Source organism: Python bivittatus, unplaced genomic scaffold (genome assembly GCF_059951505.1).
Source record: "Python bivittatus isolate LINGU-HERP-01145 unplaced genomic scaffold, Pbiv_v1 ctg000850_np1212, whole genome shotgun sequence".
Lineage (NCBI taxonomy): Eukaryota > Metazoa > Chordata > Lepidosauria > Squamata > Pythonidae > Python > Python bivittatus.
The window spans coordinates 57,708,757-57,733,459 of record NW_028277112.1 but is presented as its reverse complement, the minus strand read 5'-3'; the positions used below and the strand labels follow the sequence as shown (position 1 = coordinate 57,733,459).

Genomic DNA, 24,703 nt, shown 5'->3' with positions numbered 1-24,703 from the left:
TTCAGGGGCTGGCAGGGAATTCTGTAATGGAGAGTCGTAATGGCTGTTCCTGCTGCTCTCCAGCCCTACCTCTTTTCCTTGAAGGACTGAAAAGGGGATCAGCAACTGCTCTATGACTTGCCTGATTGGGGGAGGGCATTATAGCTAAAAACAAACCCAGAGCTGCCCCTTCTTAATTCCCAGCTAACTGGGAATATGCATTTCTTTATTCACAATGACCCTGTTGTGTTCTCTCAAATAAACCTACATAATCATGGGGATGAAATGATGGTCAGGGAAAAACCTTTATAAGTAAATGTGTGAGAGAAATATAATAAAAAGGTAATTTATTGTAGCATCAAGAACATCTGCAAGCCATAATAGACAATTCCAAAGGAATTGCTGTGTAGCAGTTCAAATGCAGGTTTTGTTTACATTTTGAATATCAGACTTGAAATACAGATTACATTTACTTACAATAAACTTATTTTACTTATTCTCTTGTTAATATTCTTGCTTCTAAAGTAAACTAGTTTGGTCCTTAGCTGGTGTCAGTTATCTTCCTCCCCCCCCTCCCTAATTTTGGGAAGGAAGCATCTGCAAAAGAAAGGCTTTGTTATCCTTCCTTGCACAAAATGTGCTCAGCCCAGGTTAGGACTCCTTGTGGTTATTCTAGAGTAAGTTAAAACAAAAGAGAAAGTAGCACAAGAACTAATTAATAATCCTCAGTTTATTTATTCAACTGCCAATAATTATATTGAGAATTTGATGTTAAAGAAAACAAGTGATATACTTGCATGTATAAATAATTATTTTGCAGCTAAGCCAAATATATACCTCCTGACCAGACATTTCTTTCCACATGAATAAGTTTTCTGTAATATGTTTTCCAGATTAGAACAAGAAATAGGAAAACTTGAACGTGAAGAATCCCAAATATCTGCCAAAGAACAGATCATCTTAGAGAAACTAAAGGAGACAGAAAAATCCTTTGAGGACTTACAAAAGGTAAGACGAAAAAAAATCCAAATAACCTGATCTTCTTAAGAGAAACTGTTTCTTTCCAACAACTGGGATACACATATATTGTATCCAGTAATGATGGAGAAACTCTACAGAAGAATGGGATCAGGCTAATGTCAGATGAGTCAATAGAAAAGTAGGCTTTATTTATTTATTAAATTTCACTTCTGCTTTCAACACTGGTCATAGGCTATATAGAGTGGCCAGATATCCAAGTCAACCACGCAGTATGTTTTGTCTTCAACATATGGTATGCATTTGAAAGAAGGCAATGTCATCAAAACAGTGTAAAAAGAAATTTGGATGCTATTCAGTTTAGTGGCTGGATACCACTCAAAAGCAAGTCTTACAGAGGTCAGTGCAGTTAAATACCTTCCCACAGGCAAGTGTCTATAGTAACCTTCCTAACTTGGCATCCTCCAGATGTATTCTTAGTATTGCTACACTAACTGGAAAAGATGGGGCTTGCATCAGAAATGTATCTGGGGGTGCCAGTTTAAGGAATGCTGGTTTATTGGTAGTGCAGCTTAGAGTGATGAAAAAATAAAGCTTATATGGAGTGATAACTGAGGTAGAGTGGCTTAAATATTTAAATATTACAAAATGCTATCTAATTAACTTACAACTTTAAGATTAAATATTGTAAAGCTTTTGTTAGGTATTAAAGTTGCTTACATAGATTATTATTATAATCCAAAACCACCAAATGAAGATTTATTCTGCACAAATCCTTATGTGTAACTGCCAAGGCTGCTTCAAAGATTTTACATGATCCCATGTATACAACCACTCATGATACCATCATTGATTTATGCATTTACTAAAGGGGCTTTTGTTGAAAAACAAAACAAAACTCCATAATTTTGAACGTAAGGCAGTGTAAGACAGTGCTGTTAGATGCTGAACATATTTAGGCAAAAGAACAAATTGAAACTTGAACTACTTATACAGCTAGCAATAAAGAAATTCATAATATCCTAGAATATTGTTAATCAAGTGTTCCTTTTCAATAATTATTTCTGCTTTATGAAGCAGCTTCCTTTTTTTCCAAGACGGACAAAATCAGAGGATAATATCTGCATCAAACTCAAACTGATTTAATATTTATTTATCCTGATCCTCAACCAAAATGTCTCCCAGAATGGCTCACTTTTCTGTTAGCAACAGCAAAACTAAAAGTTTATAATCTTAAAACGCACAACAGAAAAAAGAAAAGGAATGGACAGAGGAGAAAACAAATTAATTTATGCATCAGTTTGTATAATTACTAAGTTCTTACAATATTTGCTTAGATAGAAATCGTTTAGGAATAATGGAATCGAAAGGAGCTTTTCTCTCAGCAATGTCAGTGAAATGACCTTGCTTCCCATCCCTGCTCTGATGGAATGAAGTTACGCTTCATTTAGTGCTTAATTAAGATACTTAAAATGCAATTTGTAGTGGGCTGGGTTGGTGGAGGCATGAGTAGCAATTTTAAATACTTAGGCAGATTGGAACTTGTTCTGAATTCAGCACGGACTCCGTAGTTCCCTCAGTAATATTCCACAAATTACATTGATTTCAAGGCAGGATCCACATGCATAACTGTATTCTGGAAGAAAGTTGAAATATTCATCTGCCCAGTAGGAGCAGAAGTCATTCTTTCTCTCTAAGAAATTGCCATTTTACAAAAGAAGTTTATGAATTCTAAAGAAGTGTTGGCACCCAGAGAAGCTTCTATTGCCAGAATTAGGGAAGAAGAGCATGGAAATTAAGCTATAAAATGATTATAACTTACATTAGGTTCTGAATACATATTTAACTTGCAGATTCCTTTACAACACTACACATAGCACATGCTTCAACTGCGCGTGCAAGCTACGTATCATTGCCATTTCCAGTTCTGAGAGCTGTGAACTCACTAAGCAGCCTTAGAGGAGCTCCTTTTTGATATGCCTGTCAGAGAGAGAAAGTGATGTTAGGAGATTTGAAAGCATGTCTGGTTCACCTGCCAGAGTTCCCCCTCTACTGCGGACTGTCGAGACAAGAAAGCCATTGTCATTGGGGCGCAGGTCATCTTGTATAAAAGTCTATCCATGCTGGATGGGAAAAAAGAAGCTCCAGTTCCTCGCAGCCAAGCATGGAAAGAAACTGAGCTACCAGTCAAGGAACAAGGTCAGCCCAAGCCAGCATGGGCAATGGATAATGGGAAATGTAATTCAAAATAACCATAGAAGGTTATGTTGCCTATTTTAATATGTGCCTTGCTTCTGCCCTAGTAGCACTGTTTCCTTCCATACTAAACGGAGAGTGAAAGAATCCTTGCTTTTCCCATTCAGTATGGAAAAAAAAACTGAATGGCACACATAGCTGCAAACAGGAACAAGAACAAGTATTGAATAAAACATCAATGGAAGAGTTGAGTATGGATGTGAGCAAGACAAAAGTGTATGCATGAATGTGAATCTGATTATGTTTAAATACAAACCTTATCCCCACCTGTCACCAACTCCAAACAGGCCTACTTATGTGTGACTTCCTAGCTGCCTATTCCTATTTTATAGGACTACTGTAAATAATATTAAAATGGTATGCGCAAGCACTTTAAATGCTAATATTATTTACAAACTAACTGATTCCAATGTTTTTGATATTTCAGAGTTTCTCACACCAAGATGGAGGTAAGTGGTTGGCTTTGCTTTTGTACTTGATATCTGTAACTATAGATGATTATATATGAGCATTTTATTTACTGCTCTGCTACTCTTTCACACATACATACTAAGCTTCAAAACAATGTTACTCAAAAGAAGGATATGGAGTAAAGCTTTTTCAAGAGTATTTGATGCCAGCAGCAAATTTTCTTTAGATTTCATGGGCCATAGGTCAAGATGAACCCTGTTCTATATATACCTGACAGCAACAGGGCATATATGCACACAAGTATAGATTTCATCATGATGTAATTTAATGATAATGATAATCAGGTACTTCTATACTAAACACAATTGTTTGAAAATGAATCTTAGCAGCTGAACACAAAGGAAAGATTCCTTAATTTTGATCCTGATAGCACAGGTAGAAACCCCCCAGCCCCTCACCCCAAATGACCCTCATAAAGAATGCTGGGGTACATTAAAAAACAACTTTGGACTCATTCAACTGCCCTTTGTACTTGTATGTGTGGATGTATTTGTTTCCAATAAGACTATTAAATTCATGATCTAATTGAACCATTATCTGATCCTTAAGACATTCCATCTGACCATTTTGTAAATCTCTGATAAAATCTGATTAATTTTAAACAGCCCAAGAAATTATGTGCAAGAGAAATTATCACACTAAAATGATGCTTCCTCTTGGATAATGCTTGATGAAATAGTAGCCATGCATCCTATGGGCTCTTCCTCATGGCCAAGTTAAAGGGCTTCCGTGCCAAGGTCATCAGTCATGGGAGTTTGTCCCTGACATTGTACACCTTCAAGTGCACAGAAATATCTTGCCTTTCTAGAAGGTGAGATGTGGAACTGAATAAGGTTGAAAAAGGTGCTATTAGGAATTCTTTAAATCTGCTATACTGTATGGAGGAGAAGTGAAGGCTGTGATTCATCAGAGTGTGGAAATACTGTTCATCAGAAGCAAAGATACTACAGCACGTCTTTGGGACAGAAAACAGAAAGGTTCAAAGTTTGGAAGGAAGATTTGAAGACTTCCAGAAAGAGGCCTGGAGCTATTCAGCAATCCAGTGTCTGCAGATGCCAGAGAGACAGACAAGGAGTGAAGGAAAGAGCAGGGCCAAGGACAGCAGCAGAGAGAACACCTCGCAACTCACTCTCTCTGTAAAATTAGCTAAGCTGAAAATCTGGCAGCCTGAGGAAGCAAATACCCCCAAAGCCTGTTTAAGTAACTGAACTTTCCCATGCAAGGCGGGAGGGGATACCTATAAACTATAAACAAAGTACAATAAGTACTTCGTTAATAGAGGGGGAATAATAAATTAAAAAGAACTTAAAATGAGCAGTATTTAAGAAAAATAGAATCCTAAAGTACCAGAAGAGCAAGTTAGGAAAGAGAGGTGGCTTTTTGTAATATACATTCACTGTAAATAATAACTCACATAATATTGAACAACGTAAGCAATAACCCTTAGCTTGTAATAATTTATTAACAAATGCTTGATCTACCAGTTGGTTTGTATGGATTGCTTGGTTTGCTGCCATCCCTAAAACATTCAAACCCATGACAGAGCTGCCCACCAATCCCTGAGCTAGCAAAACACCAAGCGGTCATAAACGGGGCTGCCCTTGTTGCCAGTCTCTGTTCTGTCACAGTAACAAAACTGTCAAATGACACTGCCCTTGTTTACTTACTATGAGCCAAATTACAGAAAGGGCTTGGTGGACTTCTCTAACCTTGTTTCCACTTCTGCTAAGCCTTTCCTGCCAGCATGAATGCAGCTAACAATCACTCTGTCTCATATGGTGGGAGCAGGTTTAGCAGACATTTAAAATGGGGAATTTAGCCACCTATCAAGAGTTGCCCACCTAACAGGTAGCAGGCATTAATGATGGGCCTAGAGTAAAATGGGAGGGAGGTTTCCTGATGTTCTTCATAACCTTTCCCCTGCATCCATTATCTGTCTGTTTCTGAACCTGGGTATAACACTCTTCTGAAAGATAGCTAAACCATTTTTCAGAAATAGACCCACAGATAACAGGTGCAGAAAAGAGGTACAGGGTGAAGTGGGAGGTAGCTTTCTCCTGTTCCTGCTCAGCCCAACCTCTCCTCTGCATCTATTCTGTTAATTGAGCTATTTTTGAACATGGGTATGGCACTCAGAGTTCTAAACCCATGCTGAAAAATAAATAGCAGATGTGGAGGATGGACATGGGATGAAGTGGAAGTTCTCCTGATAGTCCTGCTCCATGCAGTTCCTCCCTGACTAATGAGCAAGTGACCAAAAAGTTCATTTCTTAGGACTGACAGCATCTGATAGTAGCCAGGAAATAGCCATGAAAAGCAAGCATGCTAGAGCTGACTCTGGAATTGCACAATTGTGCTGGCTCACACATAATCATAGTCATCACCATGGCATCTAGGTCCATCAGAGCCAGGACAGAGTAGGAAAAATAACACACATGGACACCAAGGTGAGCATACATAACCATGGTGCATTGCCCAAACAACTTTGAAAACTTCATCTGTGTAAGACTAGTCCAGACAACATTGCCTGGTCAGACCAACAGTTGTTGCACTCTTGTGTGAGTCCTTTGATAGAATATAAATTTTAAAAATCAGTAAAAGATCCAAACAAACAAACCACATGCTGGCAAAAGCGGAAGAAAATGCATAATGAACTCAGCTAATTTAATTGACCTCCCGTGCAATCCAGGACTAGTACTCTTTACAAAGAGCGTAAAATGTGCATTTATAAGGAGCCCTCAAAAGATGTATGGACTGCTATGAAAAGTGCTGATCGGTATTACGTGGGCAGGTAGCTCTATGAAAGCAAGGCACATGATCTCCTGAATCCCAAGCCAAAATGACCCTAGAGGGCACTTCCCACAATCAGAGGGGAGAAGGCATGCTCACAGCAACCTGAAGTGGTAAACAGGAGCTGGGCACATCCCAGCCCTTGACTGCATTAGCAGCAAAGGTTCAGTGAAATGTGCCAGATTATATCCACAGCAAAAATTATGTTGTTATCTGAGGGAAAATACAACTTTAAAACCAGAACAGACTGAGGATGACTTAATGCAGAGTCATGAGGACATGGCATAGAAAGAGGTTGCCAGGGCATGTTTATTCGAGACAAGTGAAGAACAGCGCTGTAGTAGCCTACCTAGTTGTTTGCTGTAAAAGATATTGACATAGCAGCCCCTGAAAGCACACTTGCGAGTGAGTGGTTTCTGAAACTTCTGCTTTAAAAATGGAGTTCTAAGTTCCACTTAGACAGCATCCAGAGTTCTCTTTGCTGGATCTCCACTGTTGATGCCAGCCTGATACCTTCCAGGTGTATTGGACTTCAGCATTCAGAATTCCAAGCCAGCAAGGAATTGCTATTGTAAAATGTAAGATATCAGAGTTCTGAATTTATAAAGAAGCCATGGTGCTCTCTAACACATTCCTGCTGAGGGGCAAGTCAGGGTGTTGATCATTAAAAATTTTTGAGAGAATGAAGAAAGGATAAGAAGCTAATCTTTATCTTACGTATGCATCTCCAAATGGTTATATCAGAATGGACCTAAAACTAGAGGAGACTTGTTTAAAATAACTGCGAGAAGGAACTGTCTTGGCAAAAATGAGAGACTTCATCCAACACATTGCTGTTATCAAATAGTGTTCAATAATGTGCCACTCCCAGAAATGTGCCATGAATTATGTCACTTTTTATGGGAGCAGTTTATTGGTTATACTTTAATATATACATCTATTTATTACAGTACTCTTCTTTTGAATCTGCATACTGAAACAGCAGTAATCATGGTATAACAACAACACTGCCTAGATGCAATTTAAGACTTATAAATCACAGAATTATTAACCCGTATATGCTGTTATTGTTAATGATACTAGTATACGTTGGATTGCTTAGAGGTTAACTTGCATATTTTGTTTAAGAAAGAAAATTAAATAGCATGGTGAATAGGCATGACACTGCAAAACTCATTGTCTAGAACTTCAAGACATTTGTTTATCTCTTCTACCTGCCAGTTATTAATGAATTGTTCTATGACTAGCTACGTTAGAGCAAGTTTAAAATAATCACACAGAAATTAAAAATCAGCTAAGACTCTCATGCAGGCACCCCAGCATTTTTACCAGGATGCTCATCAGCTACACCAGTGTAAAATCAGTACATCTCTGTTATAATCCTTTAATTGATTTACAGAGTTATCCTCTGCAGCAAAGTTGCAAAGTGAAAGTAGGAAAGAGCATCATTTGTATGAAATGGGAAACAGTAAAGTGAGAACTAGTCTAAACTGGAGACACAACGAAAGGGCATGGAAGTCTTATGATCAAGTTAATCTTCCTCTCCAGCTGGGTCATCGGTGCCATGCCCATTTGTTGTAACCTGCCTCAAAGTTGGCATCAGGCGGGAAAGACAATCCAACTTATTGGAGTGATCTTTCTTTCCAAAATAAGAAATTTCCCTCCAAACCCAAAGGGAATCCCAATTTCCCTCCAAACCCAAATATTTCTCAGGGTCCATAACTCTTATATGTTTTTGGATGCTTAATCCTTCAATAAATTTGCAGGGAGCGTATTTGTTACAGAGACATCAGTTAAAATTGCCCTGTTCTATTCATAGCATTTAATTTTTCTCCTTTAAAACTCAATTAATTCCATCAGAAAAAAAATGAACAGCTTTTAAGTGGCCATGCAAACATCTTATGTAGATTACTGAAATGAATTGAATATGAGACTGTATATGGTGACAGTTCAGAAACTGAAAATTAGTGCAAAAGACAAAAAGGAAAACAACCGTTCTGATATAGCCACTATTTAAGGAGAATTGCTCAGCTATGTGCTCTGCAGGGGTAGACTCATGGATGCCTTGGTCAAATGGGAAATGTCCCTTTTTTTACAGCATCCCAACTATCACATTCTTTAAAATAACATGGAGCTGCTATCATGGTTAGTGCCATCATGGGCAAAATTGTGAGGGGCTAACCCTCTTCCCTTATTGCCCCCTCCTGTCACCATCACCCCCTTATGGTCGCAGGTTTATGTGAACAATAAAAGAAACAATAGGACGGAGCTGTTTAGCAGCCCCACTTCTGCAGGGCCCGTTGAGGGCTTATCTGTATCAGCCGCAGGAATAGAATAATCTTCTGCTGATCTTTTCTTCCCTGTTCAAATGACATGGTTAACTAAAGAAGTCTGTTTAAGGCTAAAATTGCTCTTGATTAGGTTATCTGTGCACATCACACACTAATCCCACCCATGACCCAGTAATACGTATTGGGCTGACGGGGCCAGTTTAAATTAGTCTTTGCTGGCTACTACCTTATTTCTGAGCCCAGTTCAAAATGCTTGTTTTAACCTCAAATAACTGTAAACACTTTTAGTCTCCCTACTGCCATATGATACTGCCTAGCTATTAAGAGCAGCCTTAAAAATTCCACTCTGCATCAGCAGTATCTGAAATAAGGCAGGTGGCAACTTTTACCTTTTCTATGGTGTCAGCTTTGAATGGTGAAGCTCATTCTCCATACAGCAGAAGCAAGAAAATCCTGGCACAGAAGCTAGATTCACCCTGCACAGACTTCTTGTTTGGCCCATTATTCTGGTGCAAAAGAGACATTGAAAGATGCACCAAAACTTTCTGGGTGCAAACATCAGTCTGCTTCCAAACATAACATTCAACCATAGTTATCTTGACCTGCAGATGTGCCTCTGTTCAATAATGTTCAAATGACATAATTATTTATTATATTGATTTATAATAATACTCAATAAACATATTTAAGCTGTACAAATAGTTCAAACCTCCACTAGCCTACACATTGAATACAACAAATAAACACTAGCTTTCATGACCCTGGAAAGGATAAGAACCCCCATTGTAGCAATAAAAGCATTTGCTTGAGCTAGAGATACTGTACACAGCACCTTACTGTTTTTCCATGTTATACAAAGGAAATTACTGTTTGATTTATTTCATTTTCAGAGGTCATTGACCTGCTGACATCTGGAACCTCCTGATATGATTTCACACACATACCACTAAAAAAGTCTTAGTCATCAGGTCTTTCTCTCTCCAGCCTCAGCTAGACTATTGAATGGCAATCAAAGCACACTGATTCTGCATTTTGCTGCTTTAATTCAGTTATCTGGCACAAAGCTTCTGATGTCTATTGTTTGGGATAATAAGTAGGGACACTGCTGGCTAAGCAATGAAGCCTCTGGGGTCTTATTTAACTGTATTTCCCATTCTTTGATAACTAGATGCAGTAAATTACATTTACTCCCAGATCCCTGAACTCACAACTCTCTATTCACAAGCAACAGAGCCTGTTCCTGGGAAAGACAGAACAAGCAGGGTAACTGGTAAGTCTCAATAGAATTTGGTTTATTCTTTCAGTAAGCCTGATCTTTTAAAAAAGAAGAAGAAAAGCACGTTGGGTTTTCTGGGACGAATGACCAGCTGTAGTTTATACAGGGGGAAGCAGCAGCAAATGACTTGGTAGATATGGCTTGTAAGCTTAAAGAGACTTGTTGCATTTGTTTAAAACAAATACTGAAAATGAGATCCCGTGGGTTGAATGAGCTAGTATAAGATAGAAGTGTTTTGTTTTTAACAGCCGTTAATAGGCAGTCAATAGAAAATCTAATATTATGGTCTATCTATTTAAAAACACAAATAGTAAGAATATGTCCACAAGTAAATTTTTTGTCAAAAATTAACCCTAACTTTAGAATTGTGGGAGTTCTAGAGAAAGGTAACATACTTAATCATAATTGTTAACCATTTCTTAATGTATCACTGATTTCAATCTTACCCCCCACCCATTCACTCAGAATTAAGTTTAAGTTCAATGGCACTTATTCCCATGTAACAGTCTACGATCTACATTTCAGTGGTTTCAATTAATTTTAATGATTTGCTTGTAAAAAGCAGTTTTCACATTCAATATTTCTCCCCTTTATAAATACTTAGATGGGGACTTTTTTAAACTAACTTTGAGGAAACAACTTGAAAATTGTTATTTCTACCATTCTCCATTTAGAGACCCCAGAGGCTGATACTTAATTCTTTCCCCATTAGAACTATGTTTGAGACACTTGACCCAAATATATTTCTCTTAAGGTTGACTGTATGTTCAAATGTGTTGAAAATTAAAAGTGAACCACCATCTCTACTAAAGTAGAACTGAGGAAGGATCCTCTTCTCATGAAGCCTAAGTAGAATATTATTTACTGTAATTACATAGGCTAATAAACACAATTGTGGGATGACAACCATGCAAGCAAATCCAAAAGTCTCCTGAACCATACAATATACCCACATTGGGCCCACATTCACAGAGAATCTGGTTTTGTTGTGGTTTTTCATATTTCAAATGTACATATCACTTCAACAAATCACCAATGAATGTATGATTAAATAATCAATAGATTTTTTTTAATATGAGAACCACAGTGTTTACAAATATGTAACTGATAATTATATTTATATTTATATTTTTTATAAATATATTTATAAATATATAGCCCTTATTGGGATTTCATTATATACATTTCTTGTTTTTAGAGAGATTCTTGTAATTACTCCTCATAGGAGGAAATTCAGACAAAGGGACTTAGGTGCTATTGGCTTCTATGGGGCCCTTTTCAATGTACATCCAAACTGTGTGCTTATACAATGTATTGTTATTTTTGTTTTCTGCCTGTATATTGTGCTTGGATCCAATCTTATTTTTGGTTTGTTGTGGTTTTCCATACTATTATTTTTGAACTGCCCACTGTCAGTTGGAATTGGGCAGTGCCCAAATTGAAATAAATAAATATATGGTATCCCATTAAGTCAAGATGCTAAGTACCGTAAGTACTATTTACTCTCTCCATTCCTGGTACTAAAAAATATAATAGTATGACAGAAAATAACATTAATCTTCTCTTTCATGTCACTCAAAAAGTCTAGTGCTAAAGACAGCCTTATTCCCCTTCCCAGAACTCAAGAGGGGAGCCAGGCATTCAGATAAAAAGGTAATCAGGGAAGGGCTTACCACTTACTTTAAAAGTAGTCTCTAGTGCTCCACAGCGATATTTGATGATGTACCATCAAGATTATACAAAGGAAAATATGGCTGCCCACATTATCCCCAAATCTCAGATATAGATGTGCCCAGCAAACTTCAGATAGATGAGATCTATGTATAAAACAGTGCTACTATTCTTTGAGTTTGCTTTAGCTAAAGCAAAACAAAACAAAACTATAAACTTGTAAGCCCTTATTAGGGTTTTTTTCCTATGAATATATGCTTGTTTGGCTAAATATAGTTAGTCTATAGTGAATGACTGAGTGAAAAATCCTCATACTAATTACCTTTGTGATATATAGATGGCAGGCCTAAGAATATATAGCATGAATTAGGCCCTATGGAACTCAGTGGATGTTCTGAGTTGAACATACATACAGTAATAGGATAATAATATTAGTATTTGAAATATGATCACTATAAATAAAATACATAAATATTTAAAATGAAACATTCAAATGGTCAAGTGACTCAGAGTATAATATTGTATTAACAAATAGGCATCTGCCTTTATCATTAGAACTGGAGTCAGAACTATGAATTCATGAGCCACAGGTATGCAACCTGATTTTCTCCAGATATTTTAGACTAGAGCTTCCATAACTCTGTCTACTGTTTATGCTGACTGGGGGATACACAGGTTGTATCCCCCAAGACATCTGGAGGCACAAAGTTACATCTATCTGCATTAGAAGTTTGGTGTGATATAGCATAATTGTTGTACACCGCCCAGAGTCACTTCTATGTGAGATGGGCAGCTATATAAATACGATAAATAAATAAATACATACATACATACATACATACATACATACATACAATTTACAGAAACAGGCAGACCACTCTCTACATAGCTCAGGAAAGCAGCAAAGTAAAGCATCAGTAGATTATTTGGGAGTGGGGAGGGGAACATCTGGTTGACATCTATGATACCTCTATAAACCTCCTTCCAGTTGCTTCTGTTACCTTTATCAAGGTCTTCATTTTCTTCTATCACATGGAGTCTTCCTTGACCATTAATATAAGTATTTCAGATTAAAGAGTTGAGTTGAAAATTTGAGACCAATTAGTAGCTTTTAAAAGACAATAGTTTGATGGATTACCAGCAGTCAGTTGGTATCCCTGTATTAGATGGAAAATGTTGTATTGGCTAAAAGCTTGCATGAAATGTCAAAATTCATTGGCTAGATCCTGAAAAATTGCAAAATTGATTTGGTCACGAGAAACATATAGATAAGATTGATTGTGGTATTAGTTTCAAGCTGTTCCCTGTCACATCCTTCCTAGTAAAGTTTCTGTATATTTTGGGATCAGTTAGTCTATGCATTGCCATCATTTGATGGATATGGTAATAAGTAATTGCACATGAGAATGAGCCATCACAAATACATGATCACAGAGAATGATCTCAGAATATAGTACTTTCTAAGAGTCCATGTAGGCATTCTTTATCTAGTTACCACATGTATTATGATTACATATACTGTATTGTAGAGCTATGTATAGTCATTCAGTGAGAAATTAAATGGTATGTGCATCTATGAAGCAGGCTGCACTCAGATGAGAAAGTGGCAGATTATGGTCTATATATTGATTAATGGTGCTAAAAGGCTTAATGAAAACTTTACTATTCCTGGGTTTTTCATTTCTGCTTTTTCTGTTTCCTTTTAAGCCTTCATGTTGTTTTTAAAGCTAGGTGAATTGGAGTAAACATGGAACCCAAGATGCTTCTTTTTAAATTTAGGAGATGGTAAAACAAGTCCCCTCCCTTTTGTGGAGGTATGGAGCAGGAAAAGTGACTGAATTTCATGTGGAATTGTTTCTAAGAGGAACAATAGAAGCCTCAGGGAGTGGATATAGGTTCTCTTTGCTGAATTTTGTAACTTGCACAAAGCTAAACAATTCAGGAAAGTTTGCATTATTTTCTGTATTTGCATCTTTTTCTGTTTCTGCTGGTGATGGGATAAGAACCTATATACAGCACTGAAGCTCTCACCACTGGAAATCTCACTGAGCTTCTCTTCTTGCTTCTGAGGTTGTGCTTGGCACAATAACTCCACAATTTCAAGCGTATCTTTGCTACCATGAAGACTAAACAATTGTTTTGTTAATTAAAGCTCTGTTTCTTGGAAAGCTGCCTTCTTTGTCTGCATACCACATTCTGTGACATTTCTGTAGACTTGCAGAATCAGTGCATATACTCAGCCTTAACAATGGAGTGTACATCAGTGTATTTATATTCCCTGTCACTTTCTCATGGTGATGCTATATGCTGTAGATATAACATGCAGCTTTCAAGCTGTGCAGAAACTCTCCACGAAGTAGAGCTTCATGGCAGTGATTCAATTCTCAAGGAAACATTTGGCCCTCATAGAGGAGCTCTCTAGGTTGTTGAATATCCCCATGTAACTTTTAGTGCTATATATCCTATTCCCCTGGTGTGGAGAATCAGAATTTGGATTATGACCATATTTACTATGTGAACTAATTCAATAATGTAGACATGATGGTAGAACTGCTTGTTTGTCACCTCCCTAATTTGATAGGATGTCCTCTATACAGATAATATTAGGAAGTTATCCATTCACTGTAAAAAAGGTATGGCTACTACTAGTTGCATCAACCATTGTAAGATAACAACTGCTTGTCTTCACGGTTTGCATCTCTAACATAGGCTGCTTGGCATTTTAGAGCACAGCTTCTTTGGGTATACAGTTGTCTGCTTGTCTGTTTGGCAATTAACCATTCACATGCTTCTTGCTGTTGTAACAAACACTTCCTCTCTTGTTTCCATTCAAGCTTTGTACAGCATGGAAATTAATGTGGAGAAAGACAAACAAACAGGAGAGACCAAGATTCTCTCTACGTCCCCCATTGGCCCCGAGGCTGCCCATCAGAGAGGAATCAAAGTCTATGACGATGGTACCAAAGTAGTCTATGAGATGCATTCTGGAGGCACGGTGGTAGAAAATGGAGTACATAAGTTAAGCTCAAAGGACGTAGATGAACTTATTCAGAAGGCGGGGCAATCAAGCATAAAAGGAGGGGCTGTATCAATAGTGGATGGAAACCTCAGCCACATGAAGGAACAAATTCTTTTTAAGGAAGCAAAACTAGAGATGGTGCACAAGCCCAGCAAAAGGCTTTCTGGGAACCCTCAACAGCAAGCAAAACTCTCTGGGGATGAAATCCCAGAAGCTAGTGCAGATCACCCAGTAACAATGATATTTATGGGTTACCAAAATATTGATGATGAAGATGAGACCAAAAAGGTATTGGGCTATGATGAGACAATCAAGGCTGAACTGGTCCTTATTGATGAAGATGATGAAAAGTCATTACGTGAGAAGACAGTGACTGATTTGTCGACCATGGATGGAAATGCTGCTGAGTTAGTTTCTGGGAGGCCGTTGTCAGACACAACAGAGCCCTCTTCACCAGAGGGGAAAGAAGAAAGCCTACCAATGGAAAAAGTCCCAGGTACAGAAAAGAAAAAGCGCTGTCAATGCTGTATTGTCATGTGACCATCTCTTCTTTTCTTCTTCTTCTTCCGAGCAGCTCCTGCTCCATCACTCCCTTAGACCTCACTGTATTTTTCTAACTGCAGTACTGTGAACTGGAAGTGACTGCCTCCATTGCCTTGCAGTTGGTTTGCTCTGATTTTTCTAACTCGTCAAGGGAGATGAATAATGAAACGATAAATTCTCACCAAATGCACTCTTTTAGGATTATTTTTAGAGGGTGAGACAAAAATGGAAAGTGAACAAAATGCTGTCCTATTTGAAAGAGATCTATCTATATATCAATATAAATATATAATATATGAATATGCATAGTTGGATATGTGTAATATGCATATTTATGTATTGCATATATTTATTAAACTTATAAACGTATATGAAGAATTTTACTTTATATATCTAGCAGGTATGATCAACCTCCAAGGTTTTACAGGATTCCTAAGTTTCACATATATGTGAGCCTTAAAGTGCATTTTAATGTTGTAGGTTTTTTAAGAAACAGGTTTTATTTTTTACTGGGGTAAGGGAAGGACATTTGATCATGTTATTTTGAGAGCATAATATTTGAACTTTTCTTCCCCAAAGAGAAGCTTTGTTTTAAATTGGGAAGCTGTTTAGTAAGACCTGTTCCCATATAAGCCCCAATAAAACTGTTGGGTCTTGTGGGTAATATACAATGGGATCAACCCAACAAGCACCATGTTGACTGCAACCTTCATGACTTTGCTCAAGTTTATGATGGACTCTTCTATAAGGGTCACTGAAAGGAATGCATTTCGCACACTCTCAGCGCTTAGCATTCCATGGGATTATGTAGTTGGCTTCAGTGAGGCTCGTATGCATGCGAATGTGGATCAGAATTCAGTTGTGACATATATTTTGCAACACTGAAACCACCACACTGATTTCACTACTGGCTGATATCACTAAAAATTGAGTTGAATAGTTGCCTAGGAAACTGGGAGTGATGATTTAGGCTTTTGTTATTGTTTTGTTTGGGCCTTATTTAAATCATCTAGCTTCCAGTACTGTGCTTCTGTCCCATCTCCCTACAGTCAAGCTAAAATGAGTACGCCATGAAAATGGGTCCAGAGCTGCCATGATTAAATTATAGTCACTGGTTTTACTTATTTGCCTTTCAGTAACAGTGCCTACATATGTATGTGGTCTGCTTGTCAGAACTGTGATATGTAAAATATTATTTTGTGGTTTATATAAAATATGTACCTGTAATAATTGTCTTATGCTCTGAAATTGCCCAAAAAGAAAACAGAAAAGTGTCACTTTTTCTCAAGAGTAGAAGTCCCCAGTTCTCAAAGTCTCTTTAGAGATTGTTATATTTGCCTCCCAGAGAACAGAAATCAAAGTAGAAAAGCTAACATTTTTGATGGTAGGCAAGTACCATAAGAAGTATATCATCTTTCAGTGTCTCCTTCAAATAACAAGCAAAAAGACCCAATGGAAATGTTAGCCTCATATTAGCATTATCGGAATCACTTTCTAAGTCCTTTTGCCTAAATGATTGATTACTAAGGGCTCATCCACACAGCAGTGATAATGTGCTTTCTTCCCATACTTGACAATACAAAAAGGACAGCCCCTATGACATATCTTGGTTATCATTGGTAATTAAGCCATTAGTATTGCTGCCCTCTGAGAAAATAGCATGGGTTACTTTTAGGGTACTGGTTGGTTCTTCTCTTCCAAGGCTGGAAAAAAACAGCTCTATAATGCTCGTTCTGTGAATATTGAGGAGGACAAAGAAAGGGAAATAATTACGTTTTTCTCCAGGTAAAAGTCACCCTCATGGCCAGTAAGTTTAAAGTGGGGCCCTCTTGCCCTCTCTACTTCTTATCCTCCATTCCAGCTCGCACCCTCATTTGTTCGCACTGCTCATGTCACCTCATTCCTCCACACCCTGCATTACCACTTTTGAGACGGCAAAACAAGCCTCAATAGTTTTGATGTTGGGTGCGTACATGCTTAAGTATTTATCCTAATCAAACCGGTAATAACACAGGAACAGAGAAGTTGCCTTTGGCTTCTTCCACCAGGTTTGTCCTCTAACCTTTGCACAGGTTAACCTGCCAAAACCAGGACTGTGACAACTCATGGGAAAAAAATGCAGATTTGCACCCCAAATTAGATTGCACTTGCAGGAGAAGGGTGTCTGTAAGATTCAACTATCTTTCACAAAACCTCAGTTCCACAAATAAAAATGCTAGTGCAAATAGGTTAGTGCCCTCATGTACAACAAAATAACAATCCCTCCGTAATGAATCTTTGGTTCAAAAGAAACCCTCCAAAATCCACACCTACAATTTTTGCCATCAAAAAGCCAGCACAGTAAATCATAGGCGTACGTGTTTTCAAAACCTGAGGGTAGTTCCTAAGCAACTTTATTTCTGCTTTGCAATAGGAATATTTATTTCCTCAAAGACCTGCATTCAATTTAACATGAAATCAATAATCCCATCTCCAAGCCCACTCCAAAAAAGAAAAAAAATGTGCCATGACAGTGAGGTATCTGGTCTCTTTGGCAGCCACAACAAAAGTGGCCATAGAGGTGGTCAGTCCTCCATCCAGATGGGAGAAAGGGGTCCTTCAATAACCCAATTGGTCTCTTTTTTTTTTTTTTTTTGCTGCGCTGTCATTACTGACCCTGCAGTGACTGCTTGGACGAGTCCTTGCAGTTTTCAAGGCAATTGTTTCGGAAGTGGTTTGCCAGGGCGTCCTTCCTAGAGCAGAGCCCAGCTGGCGAGTGCAGGAGGCGGGGTTTCCATTGCTTCGGGCCCTTTTTTTCGGGTGAGCGCGGTTTCGTGCTTACCGGCAACTGCTCCGACTCCCATGCAAGCGCCGCCAGCATTTTTCCTCCCACCGGAGTGAGAGTCCCCATTTATCTAGTCACGTGAGTTTTCGACCTTGTCTACCTGGGAGGTCTAAGGCTGAGATAGCAGGGAAGACAATTCCTTCAAGCACCTTAGATTAGCTTCAGCCAGCCTCAGTAGTGGGCTGATAACAAGATGGAGGATTTATTGTAAGAACATGTCCTCAGCAAATGGTTAGTGGGGCATCTTTGCACCGTAGCATCCAGGACATGTGGATGAGCCCTAAGTATTAAGAGCAGGAAATTACGATTGATCACAAGAAGTTCAAATTTCTCACAAAACGGTCTTGCTTTGTTTTCTTAAAAGTTCATCAAATTCGTTTTCATGTTCATCTTGAAGAAATGTTCTGCACATCATAAGTAGCCATATAATTTAAACATTGCTTCTTTACTTGCTTTGCCTCATTAGGCATATTGAGACTTTGGGATATTTTCACCCAGGGTTGTCCCTGGGAAGAAATGAAGAGTAGGATTCTTGGTTTCACATGCTATTCCCTTTTACTTTCTCAATGTCAGCTAGAGTATTCAAGCCATTATTTGACTATGAAATATCTTCTGATCATGAATGAAAGTATCTCAAGGCTAAGATCAAAGAATCTGTAGTCCTTCAGATATTGTTGGGCTCCAGTTTTCATCAGCCCTATTGGCATCTCCCATCTGCTCCAGTTTGGGAATGAATGGCTATAGCCACTATTCCTACTCTAAATGCTACAAAAAGGTTATATTGTGCCAGGTTCTTTGGAAACTCGACCTTCATATTTCATCAAGATCACTGTATGGTCATTCACTTCTCCCCAGAGTGAAATGAGCAGGAGAGAGCTGAGGCATGTTGCTGCTCTCTTTTGGGGAACACTTGAGTAGGCTCGTTGTTTCAAGCAAACATTTCAGTGAAGTCATGGTAAACTTGCCAATGTATTTTTTTCCATTCTGTACTCTTCTAGATCTCTCATTTGAAGCCTGCTATGGTTGAGTTCTGGGATGCTTTTTCCTAATTTTTAATATCTAGTAGGTATGATCAACCTCCAAAGTTTTTCAGGATTCCACTGGCATTTGCAGTGGTAATTTTGGACTGCTATAGGTTATTAGAGGCCTCCCTGAGGGTATTTTTCTTAAAGTCTCAAACAGAAAGAGGCATAGGCTAACAGAAAATAATGGTTCCTTTATTACAGGAAACCTACCAATGATTTGAGTCCCACTGGTATTTCTTCTGATAGTTCGCTGTACCCATGAAATTTACAGTAGATTATAAATTAAGATTTCTAGTGGCATCAAAATAATTTCAACCAAGGGGAACTTCATGAATCTATAGAAGGGTACTAAACTAGCATTAATTTTGCTGGAGACTGAAGTTGTCTTCTACTGTGTACCTATTCTCTCTTGGGTGGTGCTTTTATTGCATTAACCCTTCGTTTTTAAATGTCACGTTGAACAACAATTTTCCTCTGAGCTCTTTTCTTTCTGTACCATTAAGAAAGATATCCCTGCCTGGTAACTTTTCAAGTGAGAAATACAAACTTTCTCCAGTGAGATTTGCAAAACCTTATCCCAATCTTAAATGCATTTACTTGGCAGTAATGTTGAACTTGAGTTCAGTTGAACATACTTCCATACAAGCATGCTCAGAATCCAAACTTAAAAAAGCAGATTAGTTCACTGAAGGATAAATTCTCTCATGAAACTGTTTTTCCAAGTTGCGTGGATTGGTGATAAAGTTACTTTTTTATCACTGTCGTAACTATGAATGGTTGCTAAATGAGGCAGTCACTAAACAAGGTCTACCTATACTCCATATCCAAATGGTAAAATAAAACAAATCAGACAAACTAATAAAAATGAACTTAAAGTTGCACAACTAGAAGTAATGTAATACTATACATTTCTTCAGAGAATTAAATAGCATTACTCTTTCACAAATGAACATAGTCACAGAAAAATGAATGTTTCCTTACTGAGCCCTGTATTTGATAATGCATTAATAATGGCTCTATTTCATTATTATATTATTTATTCTTCTTTTAAATGTGGTATGGTTCATTTGATTGGCAATCTCAATTTTTGCTATGTTGCTGTATTTAATCTTTCTTAGGGCAGTATCCTTCACTTAACCTTTCAAATTGTTCGTAAATGTTTAGTGAAAATTTGTAAAAAGTGATAATCATCTAAAACTCCTGCTAACATCATTATTGCCTAGATTATTTTTATTATGCTACCAGTTGGGCTAAGTATTTCTTTGCAAAATGAATGGAAATATTGGGAGGGAGAAGTGAAAATAGTTTAAATTGTTTAACCTCAAAATGTGCTTCAAATAGCTACTGGAATATCTGAGGGCACAGCGAAGATTAAAGGTTAGAAATAGAGCACAAATGTAACACTTTTTCTGATAGAGGAGAGTACTTTTGATTTTGGTTTATCTTTAATAAATAGTCAGCATTCCACATTCATTCATAGATGCCATGAAAGTTAAAGTAAAATTCACATGTAATCTAAAATGGAGATCATTATCTTATTATTGTTGAAAGCTTACTTTCTCTCAAGTACAACAAACTTTTAAGAAGAATAGTACTTATCCTGCTGAATTTAAACACATATATATTCCACTAATGTCAACAAATAAGTCTTGAGCAACATAAATGCATCGCTGCTGACTAATTTCCTTTCAAAGATTTTTAGGACAACCCCTTGATTTTTATTTTTTAATTTTTTTCCTTATTCACTGGCTTCCAAGTTAAGTTAGCTGGACTTGAGTCTGGGATCATCAGGAAAAAAATTAGTCACCCCTATGTTTTCAACAGCAATGAACATTGTAATGTTCATTATGCCTAATGAAACCTGCAGTCCAGAACAGTTAAAATATAAAACATTATACAGAGGTGAATAGGTAGGCTATAATTCAAACGTCTACAAGGATTTGATTACCCTTCTACACCTGGGACCTGCATATGTGTTAGCACTGGAACTCTGAGATTTCGCACTGTAGTCCCAATACATCTGGAGGATGTCAAGGTGGGGGAGGCTGATCTGAGGGGCTGGCATTAAAGTTCAGTGTCAATAACATTTTGAACATACATTTGGAGAATGTCTTCACATGACGCTAACTAAAGCAAACCAAATGAGAACTAGAAGCAATCAGATTAGGTTATATATATTTAGATATCTACTATTCTTTGCTTCCAGGAATAAAACAGTTCTGAAAACTACAAGTATATAAAGCAAATAATTCAGAGGGAGTCTTCATGCTGAGTTTTCTAAGGATTGGCACATTCTAGATTACAAGTGTGTCATTTTAATAACGCTGCAGCTCTAATGATTTAATAAGTATGGGAAAATAAGTATGGGAACGGTAGGCTAAGGCATGTGTCCACAGTTCCATTTAAGAACTCTAGTTTTCAATTGCAGGTCTATCTGGAGAACTCAGACATCCTTTCAGCAAGTTTTCTATATGTTTTTAATTTTTTCCAGGATTGTATCTTTGCAATTCCAGCACAGAAAAAAACTTTATAACAAGAAATATAAGCAGGCAAGGTCTAGATTAATGACAGTTTGGCACAATGAATATTTAGCCTTAACTTTTGTAATTAAATATAAAAAAATGCAAAGGAAAAAAAAACTTTTCAATATGTTTTCCTAAGATACAAGTAATCTGTACATTTTTTTATATTTTGTATTTTCAATCTTTTTACAAATTTACCTTAGTTTTCATGAAGACTCTTTTTCTTGGTCAAATCTTGACATCCTTTTCTGAATATAAAAAAAAGAGAGCGAAAGAAACATAAAATGCCACCAACATACTGACCAAGTATCCACTTTCAAGTAAAGAAAAATCAAAGCAGAAAGAAAAGAATCACAGGGCTGTTTCTCATTTAGTTTTCTGTGGCTGATGTACTGTATTGTATACGTTTACACAATTCCTCCATTTTGCCTTTGTGACACTTGCTAATGAATCACAAAACTAGGTATAATGTGCCATTGGACAGATTGCCTTAGCTCTCCCTTTATTTTAACGTTAACTCTTTCCCTAAATCTTCACCTTCCCTCTTGCCAAAACACGGGCTGCATTCCAAGCTGGATAAGCACAACATTCTCTTTCAGTCTCTTTTTTGACCCTTAAAGGCAGCAGCCTCTCTCAGAAGCAGAAAGGATACGGCATGCAATAGCAACTAGGAGCCTTGGCCCAGCATGGCACAATATGTAAGAAAGAGAAATGGTGTATTACACCCAAAAAGTTTGTTATCATGTGATCATGCAATGTGATAGTGGTTCTTATGCTTAATAGAGGCATTCATGTTGTAGACACCCGATAAACAGCCATTCTGTATGATGTGAAGAGATTTTTTTTTTTTTTAATCATTCTTGAGACTGGATGCAGATGTGTGATAACAGAACTGTTCCTGCTAGGATACATTGCTCTGGTTGGACATTTATCTGGTTGGACATTGAGTAGTTATCCCCATAGCAAGATTGACAGATTGTTTGATAAGTGTATATTAAATAAAATAGCTGGTAGATGGTATAATTTAACAAACTGAAAGAGCCAAAAGAAAAAAAGAAAAGCATCCAGACTCATTTAGGAGCATGAGAACTATATTCCACACTGTTGTAAGGTTACTTAAGGATGTGGCTGGCTTTCAGCAAATGCTACAAACTGTGGTTAAAAAAAGATTTTGTGGCTCTGACTATTCAGCCTGGTAACTTTGGCAATTATGCATTGTTAATGGAAATCTGGGGATTGGGTTTTTATTTATACATTATTTTACAATCCTCTCAAAATAGATATTGTTCTAGGGAAAAAGATGGTGCTATCTATTCTTACCTGAAATGAATTCCAGATTGTTTTCTTCCCAGTGGACTTTGTTTCTGGTGTTGAATCCTGGGTGGAGGGGAAAAAAATAGCCAGGAGAGCAGTTGTGAGGGAAAGCCGACTGTCAAAAAGATACATAAGCCTCAGCAAACTTTAGAGAGCTATTCAGTGTTGTTGCCTAAGAATTTATATGAAAGATTATGTCGATCAAAATCAAAACATGATCAGCCCTAAATTAGCCTGAAGCATTATTTTCCACAAATGTGATTTCTCTCAAAGATGTAGTTGGTAAGTAACAGATCGTACCACCTACCTAAAAACTTGATCCACAGCCCAGTTAAGACATTTTCTCTTCAGAGAATTCCCCCTGTACAGAGGATTTAATAAAGGACAGGGTGGGAGAGTATCTTCTAGCCTCCTCTCTACCATGCACATTGCAATATTGGTCATGAGCAGTTTTTTTCCAGGTAGAAATCCTGTATGACCAGAGGTTTTGGCCTACCCACTAGCAGCCTAGATGCCTCTTTGCAGATGTCCACACTCAGCCTGTGGATATTAGGGTATGCAATGGGGGGGGGGGGGGCTGGGGTGATGCTGCCCAGCTCTGTCCTCTGCACTATACCTTTGTTTTTAGAGTACATGGTTGACAACGACTATGGTATTTGAATTTGAGACTGTAACTCATAAGTTCAACAGCATCCATCGGTGGGGGTGCAACAGAAAGGTCTCTCCAAATTGCTGTTAAACCCAGTCACAATTCCTGCTTAGTAGGATTTGGAACTAAGACTTAAAAGGTGAACACTTCAGAGCTGTAATGCGTGAATTAGCCCCTAGGTGATTTTATACAGCACCAGAGTCTCAAGAAATTTGTACATGTGTATATCACTCCCCTGTTTGAGTGGCAGAGTTCAATATGGGAGGCTACAGTGGGTTTTGCAATCAATACTAAGCCCATTTAAACAAATGTAAGCCCCATGCATTCAAAGACAATGTGTTTAGGATTGTAACCGTTCAGCCCAATCCTATTTATTCAGAAACAATTACTACTGATTTTAATGGGCCTATTTTCAAATCAGTGTGCTTTGAAATCATGTTTATGTATGTTTTCTCTGGAGTCAGTGAGTCCCATTCCTGAGTGGATATGCATAAAATTACAGCTGATTCTTTGTACTTTTACTCAGAAAGAGGTGCCATTAAACGTGAGTGTTGTGCAGAAAAAAAGCTGTATCTTTTAACCAAGGCTGCAGTAGGTGGTATCATTTATAGGTCCAAGCAAGAGAGAAATCCCCATAAAAACGGCGGCGGCGGCGGCTGCTGCTGCTTTTTCTCAGCAGTAAGCAAAATGTCAAACGCCAACCCTCTGAAAGATTTTCTGTGTGCCGTAAATAATTGAAGACTTCACAAAGAGAGGCTCAAGAAAATGTTGTGTAAAATGCAGCTTTCTGGCAAATGTAGATTGGGCTGAGTTGGGTTTTTTCTTTCTTTCTTTCTTTCTTTCTTTCTTTCTTTCTTTCTTTCTTTCTTTCTTTTTAATGCGTAGCTTTAGTAGCTCAGTTTCTTGGTGAGCAATTGTAAATAAGATTCCCATCTATGTGGAAGAGAAAAAGAACAACTGTAAATTGTTGTGCTAAACTACTGGATTAGAATTGCTGAAAATAGCTGCTGTCCATTGTAACCTGAAGTGTACTTTTGAGATTGTATATGCTTGGGAGGTGTGGGGCGGGGGGGGGGATCTTCAGATTAAAAAAAG

General features: G+C 37.7%; 1 protein-coding gene across 9 annotated transcripts in view; it reads left to right on the top strand.

Moving 5' to 3' along the window:
* Positions 1–24,703, top strand: part of PALM2AKAP2 (PALM2 and AKAP2 fusion) — a 245,073-nt gene that overhangs the window by 100,477 nt on the left and 119,893 nt on the right. For 6 of the 9 annotated variants that reach the window (XR_015793878.1, XM_088130330.1, XM_088130327.1 and 3 more), the window contains exons 4-7: positions 873–987; positions 3,641–3,662; positions 9,934–10,035; positions 14,547–15,227. Coding sequence is in view for 8 of the 9 variants with exons in the window: in XM_088130330.1 (XP_087986456.1) it covers positions 873–987; positions 3,641–3,662; positions 9,934–10,035; positions 14,547–15,227 (920 nt within the window). In the remaining variant the exon portion in view is untranslated. The remainder of the gene's footprint in view (positions 1–872; positions 988–3,640; positions 3,663–9,933; positions 10,036–14,546; positions 15,228–24,703) is intronic. The other 3 variants (XM_088130332.1, XM_088130331.1, XM_088130333.1) reach the window with 2 other exon arrangements.